At 39.9% G+C, this 13,027-nt stretch overlaps 1 protein-coding gene across 5 annotated transcripts in view; it reads right to left on the reverse strand.

Annotated features, from left to right (window-relative positions):
- Positions 1 to 2,093: 2,093 nt before the first annotated feature.
- Positions 2,094 to 13,027, reverse strand: part of LOC310773394 (inositol polyphosphate-4-phosphatase type I A-like) — a 130,568-nt gene continuing 119,634 nt past the window's right edge. For all 5 annotated transcript variants that reach the window (XM_083633265.1, XM_083633267.1, XM_083633266.1 and 2 more), the window contains one exon: positions 2,094 to 4,479. In XM_083633265.1, coding sequence (XP_083489391.1) covers positions 4,347 to 4,479 — 133 coding nt within the window. In that variant the 3' untranslated portion in view covers positions 2,094 to 4,346. The remainder of the gene's footprint in view (positions 4,480 to 13,027) is intronic.

The raw sequence follows: 13,027 nt of genomic DNA on the forward strand, positions 1-13,027 counted from the left end.
TACTCGGCGCCTTGAACCCGCCCACAACTCCCATTGACTTCATGCCTGGCTTGACAGATCAATGCTCGGCTTCAGCACGCATCAGGCTTGGAATATGCGTGAATCCTGAACGATCGCTTGAGCAAGGCGTGGGCGTGGCTTCGGCATGACACGCACGCAGGTGGTGTGAACGGCTTCGCCTGTTAACAAGGACACCTAAATGAAACTTGTGGGTTCAGTGTAGGTAGAGCTTAGGTTGAGCGTTGCTTCCGCGTATAGTGTGAACGGGGGCTTAATGGTATACATTCTACCAGGTGAGCAACCGGGATGCCCCAAACTTTGACCACCAAAATCGAATCAGTTCAGCCTTGAGCCAAATTTAAAAACTAGAACGACCGCACCGCGGATTTACGCCTCTGCCATTCTTGAGTCCAAATCGCCATTTGAGGCAAATTGGAAGACATTCTGTCAAGGGGCTCCTGAGATGTTGCGTTACAGAGCTTGGAAATTGGGTGTGTGAGGTCACAGTGACCTTGAACTTTGACCTTTGATAACCAAAATGGAATCAGTTCATCCATGCGTCCAAGTCGATGTTTGAGCCAAATCAGAAGAAATTCCATCAAGCCGTTCTTGAGATATCGCGTTAACGAACTTGGGAATGGTGTTTGTGAGGTCACAGTGACCTGGAACTTTTATAACCAAAATGGAATCAGTTCATCCTTGAGGCCAAGTTAATGTTTGAGGCAAATTTGATGAAATTCCCTCAAGGCATTCCTGAGATATGGCGTTAACAAGCTTGGAAATGGCGTTGGAGAGGTCACAGTGACCTTGACCTTTGACCACGAAAATCTAATCAGTTCATCCTTGCGTCCAAGTCGATGTTTGAGGCAAATTTGATGAAACTCCATTAAGGCATTTCTGAGATATCGCGTTAAGCTTGAAAATGGTGTTCGAGAGGTCACAGTGACCTTGGCCTTTGACCACCAAAATCTAATCAGTTCATCTTTGAGTCCAAGTCGATGTTTGAGGCAAATTTGATGAAATTCTGTCAAGGCGTTCCTGAGATATCCCATTAACAAGCTTGAAAATGGCATTTGAGAGGTCACAGTGACCTTGACCTCTGACCACCAAAATCTAATCAGATCATCCTTGAGTCTAAGTCGATGTTTGAGGCAAATTTGATTTGAAATTCCGTCAAGGCGTTCCTCAGATATCACGTTAACGAACATCGGACGGACGGACGTACAGTACGTACGGATGGACAACCCGGATCCATAATGCCTCCGGCCTGGCTATCGCCGGCGGAGGCATAATAATCCCTGAAGGTGTTCCTCATATTGTGTTAACAAGCATGAAAATGGCGGTCGTGAGGTCACAGTGACCACCAAAATCGAATCAGTTCATCTTTGAGTCCAAGAGGAGGCTTGAGCCAAATTTGAAGCAATTCTGTCAAGGTGTTCCTCAGATATCACATTAACGAGCATGACAATGGCATTCGTGAGGTCACAGTGACCTTGAACTTTGACCGCCAATACTCTAATCAGTTCGCCCTTGAGTCCAAGTACACGTTTGAGCGAAATTTGAAGCAATTCCATCAAGGCTTTCCTGAGATATCACGTTAACAAGAATCATATTATGCACGTACATACAGTACGGACAACCCAAAAACATAATGCCTCCGGCCTGGCTATCGCCGGCGGAGGCATAATAATCCCTGAAGGTGTTCCTCATAGCATGAAAATCGTGGTCGTGAGGTCACAGTGACCTTGAACTTTGACCACCAAAATCTAATCAGTTCATCTTTGAGTCCAAGAGGAGGCTTGAGCCAAATTTGAAGCAATTCTGTCAAGGTTTTCCTCAGATATCACATTAACGAGCATGACAATGGCATTCGTGAGGTCACAGTGACCTTGAACTTGCACCAGCTGCACGACCACACATAAACCAGAAACTAAAAGTGAGGGGCTGTCTGCAATAGACTAATTAACAAATAATTGATCACAAATTAAATAACGGTATCATTCAACAATGGAGAAATGCATTCTCAGTCATCCATAATATTTTTACATTTATTTCAGCATCAGATAGTGATGAGAAGTATAATTTACAGCGACATGAAAACCTCTTCCCATGTGTCTGAGAACAGATCAATAGAAATCAATTCAAACCAATTCAAACTCTAATTGAACTCAATAGGCTATTGGACATTGTAGAAAGTATATGGATGAAAAATAAAACCATTATACAGCAATAATGTATTTTTTATGTTGTTTGCAGATTGCCATTAGCAGTGAGCTCTCGCTCTCTCGCACACAGACACATCCAGGAATTTCAATTTTCATTTGTTTCCATATAAGATGATGAAGAGTGATTTTGTGATGGGTCATCAAAAGCACTTAATATTTTGTGTTTCTGTCTGTTACAGTGTGATGGTACCAGGAGCACAGTGTAAGGACTTCATTGGAAGGTGTATGTAGTAATAGTTGCCTCCCCCATGTGGTAGAAATACATCATTACAAACAAATGCATACATTCTGGATGGTTTTGTTTATAGGCCTACAGAAGTAAGAGAGATACAATATTACAAGTCGCCTGTGTTTCAGAGCATCTTGGAGCAGAATAATAATAATAATAAAGGGTTTCTCTACCTTCAGCAAAGGATGTTACTTTCCATAGCAGTTTCTCAGCAGGGCAAGTAGAGCTACTGCAGGTATTATCTGAAAGTTTTCAATGAGAATATTGGGTCTGCTACTTCAAATTCCATACGGGTTCTGAATCTGAAACAATAAGTTCTAGATACCAGTCTTTATTGAAAGCATATTTAATTATTTGATGTTTTCTGTGTAACATTTACACGTCATCTGCTTTTTTTCTTTAGAAATCATTTCAAAATCAGGCCAGGAACAATTGATTCCCCTTCAAAATAACCATAAACAAGGGAGGGGGTAAATGTTTTCTCATTGTACTGTATGAACCCAACTTTTTTGAACCTTTTAATGCCTGAAAATAAACCCTGATGCATTAATACAGTGAATGTATCATTTCTCCAATACCCAGCCCTAATCTTGAAAATAAGTGTGAGACAATATCAAGTGGTCTAAATCACAAGCAATGAAACCAAATTGCATTGAAAGAGCAAGACATTATTGATAAAATGATGGTGGACACATGCTGCAATAAAGAGTTGCACACTGTGAACTTTTTCTTCACATTATGAATCATCTTTCATTGCAAGTTTATTTACAGTATGTCTCATTCTTTGCTGCTGCAATTATCAAATTTCCCCACTGGGAGTCAGTAAAGTTAATCTGAAACTACACTTTCAAAACTTTCAATATCTTTGCAGAGCAGCTCAGTTTGTGGCCGATTCTTAAAGTTTATGCATTTAAAGGGGTGTGGCATTTTGGCTTTTTCAGATTTTTCTTCACCAGACACTTGTCAGATCTGTCCAACGACAGTCTCCCAAAACTAACAAGCCATTTTAAGGAAGACTGAAGGATAAATAAAGAGCAGATTTCCAACACTCTGTGTCATCTCTCATCACATTATTCAATATTTCTAAATAAAATATAGGTCTCAGTTTGTAAAGGTGACACTTGTTTCAAAGGCAGCTGTCTCATTGTGGAAAGACACTACTCAAATGGAGAAACCAATATGTGTTGACTATAAAAGAAAACCTAAATGCATTTAAATTGTCTGACACGTGAAGTAAAAACAGGATTCTCCCCAAACCATAATGTTTTCCCCCACCTATTAAGTGCTGCTGTAAACGGTTAATTCACTTGTTTGAAACTTTCATTCTGTCTGCAAAGCACTTCATTCGTTTCTGACACAACTGTAGAACATAGCATACATTTTTGATAATAGAATATCGGTCGTATCTGTTCGTACTTGAGCCAGTAGTCTTCCATTTCAGGAGCGTCTTTTACACTGAAAACCATCTGAAAGTGCGTCACATTTCAACTAAAAATGAAAACATTACTTACGGTATTCAGCATATGGATATGCATAAGCAACTAAGACAGTACAGTATGTCAAAGCATGGCAAGGTGGCAGAAATATGGATTTGAGGGAATCTTCAAGTAGGTGCAATATCAGTCTAAAAAAAAATCTGAAACAGCCACTGGTCTGTTTCCCTCTTGGTATCTCCTAGATAACCAGGCAACATGAGGGTCAAATGATGCTCAGACCAGTCCATCTGTCCAAATCAAACTGCCAGAACACAGTAACAAATTTCACCCAATCAGCTCATGACCTTCCCCAAAAGCACGGTAAGCCGCGCTGTCTGGTAGCGTGGCGGCGTTCCCAGCGCACCGCTGCATTCCTAGCACGCTGCTGCGTTCCCAGGGCGCCACTGCGTGCTCTGATTAGGTATCAACTTTGCCGTAGGTCCCGTCAGGCGGCCGGTAGTGTTTGGGGAAGGCCTTGAGCTGCAGCGAGTTAAACGCATACTTTCGACAGCCGACGTTCTTCATGGTGTTTTCACGCCGGCAGCCCTCACTGGGTAGAGAGGAGAGGAAGAGGAGGAGAGGAATAGGGGGCATTCACAGACAGAATGAGAGAAACAACAACAAAAAACTATGGTATTAAACAGGCAAAAACTTTGATTTTTACTGCCCCATAGCAGAAAATGACTTATGGGGGTTGATAGTTTGTTGATCAAAACACGTTATTCAGCAATTGGCTAATTCAATGTCAAACAATTACCCTAAAGCAGGGGTTCCCAACCTTTTCCGACTCATGGTCCGCTTGAAAATCTCAAAAATGTTTGTTGCCTACATCTGACCGTAAACAGCATGGAGGCCACATAATGTGTTCTCAGGGCACTTTTTATTTTAACGATAAAAGGAGCTGTCCATCAGCACCACACACGAATCAGAAATTAAAAGTTAGGGGCTGTCTGTAGGGGCTGTCTGTGCAATAGGCTAATTAACGAATAATTGATTACAAATTAAATAATGGTATCATTCAACATGGACAAATGCATTTTCATACATAATAATAACAATTAGGGGTTCAAGCCCCCGAAGAGTGCTTGAACTTGCTATGGGGGGCTTGTATTTGCTATGTTTGTATCTTCTACTTCTTTTTCTTCCGTAAAACCGTGTATACAGTATCTCAGAAACCCTAACGCCCACACTAACCAAATTTTGCACCTGGGCTAGAAAACTCCCCCACTACTCAGAAACAAAAAATACACCAATCTACCAAGCTTTGGCGATAATATTATACATTATAATATTATTACGAACATCTCATTTCCTGTTTTTTAACCATCCATACCACTGGGCCAATCCCTGAAATTTGGCCCAATGACAGATATTCAAGACCCTTCATGAGCAATATGCTCGAACCCCTTTTGTTTTTAGGCCTTCGCAGGTGGTTACCTGGAGGTCAGCGGTTGATACCAATCTACCAAATTCCGGCAATACAACCAACACCTACATTAATTTCCTGCTTTTCTAACCATCCATACCACTGGGCCAATCCCTGAAATTTGGCCCAATGACAGATATCCAAGCCCCTTCGGGGGCAATAGGCTTGAACTCCCCCATCACGAGACATTTCAGCTACCAAGGCAAATAAAAGCTGGAAGAATTTTCTGTTGGATGAGCTAGCTTACTCCTCTGTTGTGAAAATATGACTTGATTCTTTGTCAATTTCAGGCCAGGTAGGGGTGGGAAATTGGGCTTTAGCATAGACTTGTGTAGGAGGAGATTAGTTCTATCAATGTTGTTGCAATTCCTATTCTTAATTTTGGCGATAAAGGTAGATATTGGTAATAAATATCTGACTGACCATTTAACCTGAATGAAGACCAAATTGCAGGACACAAATCACAGAAAAAAGCACTACTGATTACAAACATATAAAACTAATAATACACTTCAACAGATGGAAGGCCAGATGAAAGATGGATGGACAGACAGACGGACGGACGGACGGATGTCGTGACATACAGTAAACAATGTTAATCATCTAAAGTGCACAGCATGCTACGTTTTGTATTTTTAGCAGGGGTGGCCCCAGTGGGAATCTGAACAGAAGGCAAAGTGAAAAGAGAAATTTCCTGTTTCAAGAAATCCAACCACAGACTTGCAGAGATGCGGATGCAGTTTTTTTGATGACAAACACTATAAAAAAATAAAAAAAAAACTTTTCAACATGTTTATATTCTGCAGGTGGAAACAGAAACCATTTATTGTAACAGGAGATTGGCTTGTAAAACACGAGATTGTAGTTTTTTGGGGTCTGTGGTACATTTAGTGCAACATGGAGCATGGGACACGGCATGGACAGAGCTGTATCGCTTTGATTACCAAAGGCTGGACAGGACCACAAGTTGTCACAGCAACCTCATGGGAAAAGGATGTCACCCATTGAATGCTGATCAGCAGCCATCAACATGAGAAATACTCATTCTCAGATTATCAAAATGGGCAAGGAAATAGTCACTGTAGCAATCATACCTGATTGACGACTTATTAGCTTTGTCTTCCTGGTCAGCACTAAAGGGCAACTTCCCTCTATGTTACAACTGTTAACCCATTAACGTAATAAACCATAAAAAAAAAATGCACAATTTGCAGCAAATACTGTACTAATCCTTTTAACATTCTGCATAATAGATTTAATTCTTAACAAAATAACTTTTTTCTGTAAACATAAAAATAACTGTCTTTTGGGTTTTATTACATTAACTAGAGTTTTTATTTATTTATGTAAGCCGTTTATAACGATCACCAAAGACTTCTTCCATACATACCACATTCATCCTTTTTTCAACAAAATGTGTACATGGTGACAACTTTCATTAGATTAGAATAGATCATTACATTTTTGACAACTAAAAATGTTAGCCTTCTCAGTAATAGCAGCAAAACCCAATCATGTATTATGTTGACAAGAAGTAATTCCATTAATGGTAAGGTTGCTTGTAATGTAAATTGAAAATGTATATTTTAGTAGGATTATTATGCTTTACTGCATATTGTGACTTGTGAGTGTGCTAATGGATTAGTTAATGGGAAGTCACATGTAGACAGTTGTGATAAAGGTACTGTATATATAAATATGTAGTGTGAATACACAGACACACATTTAGCTGAAATAACACCCGCTAGTGACAACAGCATGGTAAGCATAATCACATTATATAGATATTTTCTCTGCTTTTGAATAATTTAAGACAAAAAATTAGCAAACATTAGCATTAGGGCATACAAGCATTTAAATACAATTCATGTACAGCGATACAAATACATTCTTTGATCCATTTTGATTCTTAGGAATATGCCTATATTTAAAAAAAAAATCTATAGGTTTAAAAGAAAAATGAAAATGGCAAAAGTGGGATCTGGCATTTCTCTGTTCAGAATGAGGGTTGGTAAATCTTTTTGTAAGCACTTGAGTCTAATTATTACTAGTACTTTATATGTATACTAGTCATTAGTTTTGAATAATTACTAGTATAATTATCAGTAATTAACAGCAAGTGTAATTTGGCAAGTGTAAATTGAAAAATCTCACCCCGAGTGTTAAACAGTTAAACGTTTTGACTATGTGACAGAGAATAAATCCCATTTACTCAAACTGCTGCTCAATGGTTTTGTTTGTGCCATTTTGCATGGCACTAAAGCACGTTAAATATGATAAATAAACATACCAGTCCCAGTCACTGCAACTCTCCCCTGTCAAATCAAGTAGAATAAAGTCAAAATTTAAAAGCATAACTTCTGTCTCCCAGAGGTAGATCTAAACAGGAACAGGATATTCCTAATACAGAATCAAATCTCAATATTAACAACAAAAAGCAAACAAAGGTTATGCTATTTAAATAAATACTGATCGATAACTCCTGCAAGTAGCCAAGAAGAAGCACTGCAAAAATATATACCATCAAATTAAATGCAGGGATATTTCAAAGTTTTTGCCCTTTAATATATGGGTGAGTGTGTATGTGTACGTATGTGTTTAGGGGTCAAACAGCATGGTGACTCCTGAAGGAGGCTATTTGGGTCTGATCCATTTCCTTACTGGGTCGTTCTAAATGAGCCGGAGCATCTGCGCTCTTGAGACACTTTCATTTAGCTTCACAGACGCCAGTGAAAATGTATTGATTGTGGAAAAGCAGGTTTCTGATGCAGAAAGCAAACAGAGGTCCTCTTGACTTGATTTGAACTCAGGGCTCTAAGAAAGTTTCCATCTCTAGACCTTACTGTAAAGGAAAAAGCCACCCTCAGATCCTCTCACACTGTTAGAAATTAATCTGTGATGTTCAATTCATCCCCGCAGTTATTTTGTGATGAAGCGTTATAATTTAGTTTTTCGGTGAACCCACTTTCCCTCAACCTGCCTTGTCTACTTCTACTGCAGTTAGTGATTTACTACATTTCCCAGAATGCCTTTCAACAATCCACAGAGAAGTTGCTTTCAATCACAGGCAAGCATGGGCATACACACAGCTTGAAAGTGATCATTCTGGTCTCTCTCCTGCTGCTGTAGGTGGATAAACTGGTCTCCTCTTCTACGATGGACTTCTCCCTGTATGATGGTTGAACGTCTCTCTGTGCAAAATGGCGGCTCTAGAAAGAAGCCCTCGCTCTTTGATTCTGAGGGACTGACACCAAAACCTGACATTTACCAAAGATGTTTTAGATCCTGAAACCTTTTCTCATATAATCAAACTTGTTTGATTTGTGATTTGTAGCTGCTGTAAAGAAACTATCTCAGCGTCACGCCCTATGGTCACGCCACATCATCTACAATGGCCCAGTTATCCACAGGGATAAATGCAAAATGGACCCAGAAATTCACAGTTCATCACCAATAACTGTTTTTTTAAGAGTGTTAAAGCATTTCAGGGTGGAGCTTTCCTTAGATTTTTTTGGCTGGATTTGAAGATTTCGATCAGTGATCATGATCAATGCTGATGGTGGCTCGGCCGTATCACAATGTTCTTAAATGATTGTTTACGACACAAATAAAAGTGTTAAATGACAGTGGGTGCAATACTGCAGCTGCACAAAATGACCCGGCCTGCTCTGTAGAAGTTCTAAGGAAAGTGCAAAGAAGCAAAAGTGTCGATATATATATATTATGTCATTATTTCCCTGTGTATTTATAATGTACTCATCTTCAGAAATGATTTAATCCAGTAGTCTTAACCCCAAACCATTGGGGTGAGATCACTTTGGTTTATTTCACAATACTGTCACTTGAAAACAAGTCAGAAAAAAGTGAATTATCGCCCCACATTGGCATTTTTCCTATAATTTTAAGAGCAAAGAAAGACATTTAAGACTCAATACTGGATTAAATTACTTAAGGGGGGGAAATGTTGTGTATCCCTCATTTCTAGAGCACGTACATCACTGTGGAAGCAGACTGGATTCAGACAAAGACATGGAATCCATCCTGGCTTAATCTCTTTGGAAAGAGAGATCCTCCAAAACTGGATTCACTACATAGAAACCTGACTGAGGCATTTGGCACAAGCATGTATACATTCATCATTCATTTATCATACAGGTTAACTGCAAGCACTGAGGGCGAGCCATGTTTCTCATCAAATAAAATCCATCTTTCAATCTACAAAACTCATCTGTATAAAGCTAATATATAATATATATAATAACAGGTGAGAACTGCATGGGTCGCCATCTATGTATGTAGTTACGAGTTGTCACAACTACAAAGTCAACGTCTGAGTAAATGTAAACAGATATTGATCATTGATAAATGCTCTAAAGTGTGCAGAACCTACAGTACCACACTGCTAAATCAAACACGTTTCCCCTGAATATCCTACGATCATACATTCCAAAATCAGCCAATTAGAAATTGCATCCTAAAAAACCACACACAGAAAGATTGAACTTTGTCAATTGGCTAGACAGAGCTAATCTTCACTGCATTGGCAAGAGAGACAGCGAGCAGACACGGGCTGAATTACTACTCTGAGTGGATTCAAGGTTTTTCAGAGATCGACTCCTCTGGTCTGGCACACCAGGACCAATTAAACTGTCTCTATGGTGCCAACCTTTCCCCATCCTGTCTTCAAGACAGATGAGAGCCTCTTCTCCAAACTCAGCAACTGAAAGTGACGGCATTAAACAAACAGTACTACTGGTATTACAAATGAGCTGAACTCATAGGGTGAATTACACCTCAACAGGACTAAAACAACCTCTATAGCACACATGGGCAAAAGGCCCGCGGACACCCCCTGTGTGGCCGCGATGGAATTGAAAAAAAAAACGCAACATCCAAGATACCCGCTGAATAAGTGTCCAAATGTTCATGTCATTCTGGCCGATACTCCACTTCTGTTATAACATTTCAGTCTGGAATATGGAATAGGCTCTTTCAATAATCTTTATGACTAAAAGGCTAAAAGTAATCTCATGTATAAGAAATGTGAAGAATTCTTGCGGCCCTGGGGCAAAATGCGGCCCCAGGGCCGGACTCAAAGAAAAACCAAATGACCCCCAAAAACTCAATAAAAGGCAGAATGATGTTAATAAATCTCATCTGCTACAGCCATTGGATTTGTATCACTATTATATCAGGAGATTAACAAGAAATTACCAATCACAAGAGAGAGGGTTAAAAATAGGGAGACTCCCACAAAAATCAGGAGTGTTGGCAGGTATAATCTCTAATGTGTGGCCCTTCGCTTACTTGATGTAAGTCAGTATGGCCCTCAGGAAAAAAAAATTGCCCACCCCTGCTCTATAGCCTCAAGGCATCTGGAACTTGAAACTGAAACTATATAAAAGAAAAATACACTGTATGTCTTTTTCCAGGCATACTGTATAAACAGCTAATCCACTGCAACGACTCCACAAGCAACAAAAACTATCATCAAGGCCCCTAAAATGTAGACTGCCCAGGAAATAATAGCAATTATTCTAAGACACCATACAAAAAAATTAAATCAAAACCTGTAAACTTCCATTTAATTAATTGATCTCATGTTATAGCAGCAGCATTGTAGTAATGTAATGGGAGTCTAATGTGGTCTCTGGGTTTCTTTGAGCTTAATGTTTGCTTTCTCCTATTTGACAGTACTTTTGTCACTTTCTCAAGAGAGTAAGTAGGAGGAGAGTCAACACTTGTACAGTACAAGAAGCCTGCAACTGCCTTATCGACCCAACCCAACTGCAAAGCTAATCAATGAATTAGCCGTTTACATGCATGAGAGAATCACCTTTTAATCTGGGTGGGTGGGTAGTTATTTTAGTCCTATTGATGTGTTTATATGAGATCAGCTCATTTAAAATCAAAGTGAACAAGTCCTGCAAAAGGGTTGTACAAATGCGGGTAATATGCACATTATAATTTTCATAAAGTTCAGTTCTTATCAATTGATCCCTAACACTATAGACATATTGTAATACAGGTATACAATAAATGAATTGGAGCTACTGTATATTCATGTTCCAAAATAAAACCGGTACTATCAAATTTCCAGATTCCCCCAAATTCCCACATAAAGGGCAGAGTTTTGTTAATTTTGCAACACTACTTGTCATGGATATATCAGGCTGCATGTAAACACAGTCGGTGAGAAGCTCCAGTAATAACTGACCCCAGATTTGCTGGAAAGTGCATTGGCCAAAATAGAAGCAAAGTGCCTCCTCCTACCATCTATAAAAGGAAGACCTAAATAAATATAAGCATAAACGGCCTGAAAAAGTAGCAAATATAAACCAAAACATGTTGGCTTGATTTTGGCACCGAACAAAAGCTTCTTCCTCTTCACTCTAGCTTGTAAGGTAAGTGCAGTCGCACGTGGAAGACATGAACAGATCAAGCAAGCTAAAACAAAGAGCACAAACGAAATGAGCCCCGATCCTTTCGTGCAAAAGCTTAAGATATAAATGTCATCTATTATAATCTCTATCTCTTAATAATACATTTTTTCTGAAAACACAATATATGTCATCTGCTTATTTATACATATTCACAACTGATAAGTAAATTTCTGCTCTTAAGTTTCACAAATATACAAACTGTCACGTTGTATTTCACAATATTGATATTGTTGTCGGTGAAACACAGGGTGTAAGGAGTAAGGCAGGAAACTCGCTGACAGCACAAAGTCACAAGTCACACCGGTGACAGTAACATACTGCACATGTAGACCTTTACGCCACCTTTTTGGTTAAAATCTATTGGTCAGGAGAGCATAGAAGGGGGGGCTAGAGAGGTGGCTGTCCATTGGTGGGGGGAGGCTGTCGAGAATGGGTGACACGCAAAAAGTCCAGTAACAACAGTATCTTTCAGTCGTTGGCTTGCACTTATTATTCTATTGACATAAATCACCTTTTCCAGACCTTAACTTCTTGACTGTATCTGAAGATTTTGGTCAGTATTCAACAGGTGCATGCTCATAGTGGATGGGCAATATGAATGTTAGCTAGGGTCACGACAATCTAATAGCTATATACTGTATTATTCAAATGAAATGAGTCGCAATGTAAGGTGACAGCGGGGATGGGAGCTTCATAAACTGTCAACTTAAGTGTATTTCAGACAGAATAACAATTTTTATCCTACTTTTCCAACAGGCTTTACAGCACTGTGCAATTTCCAAACTTTTTCACAACCTGCAGATTTTCAAATTTCAAAAATGCCCACTCTGAATATAGAGATGAGTGAGTCGCTGGCTTACTGTCTGACTTCTTTAGCCCTGTACCTGCCTGCCTGCCTACCTGCCTGCCTGGCTGACTGTTGACAACAGGAAAAACTAGGAGACAAGTGATCGATCGAGAACCAAGATCCAGGGTAGGGCTTGGCCTTTTGATTCTTGGGGGGATGATCGGTGTGAGCAGCCCTTAGTCGGGCTGGGGCAGTGTGAGCATGCTGTACAGTATTATCACAGGACGATCACACAGCTTCAGAAACACCCTCGGGGATGGGGGGGGGCAGGGGGGCGGGGGTCGGTGTGGGATATCCCCCCTCTCATCGGTCGTGCGGTGTTTATGTTTGAGTTTTGCCCATGTTCCCGCTGAGCCGTGTGGAGTGCACGGCCGTTCAGCTG

Source organism: Poromitra crassiceps (genome assembly GCF_964638095.1).
Source record: "Poromitra crassiceps genome assembly, chromosome: 3".
Lineage (NCBI taxonomy): Eukaryota > Metazoa > Chordata > Actinopteri > Beryciformes > Melamphaidae > Poromitra > Poromitra crassiceps.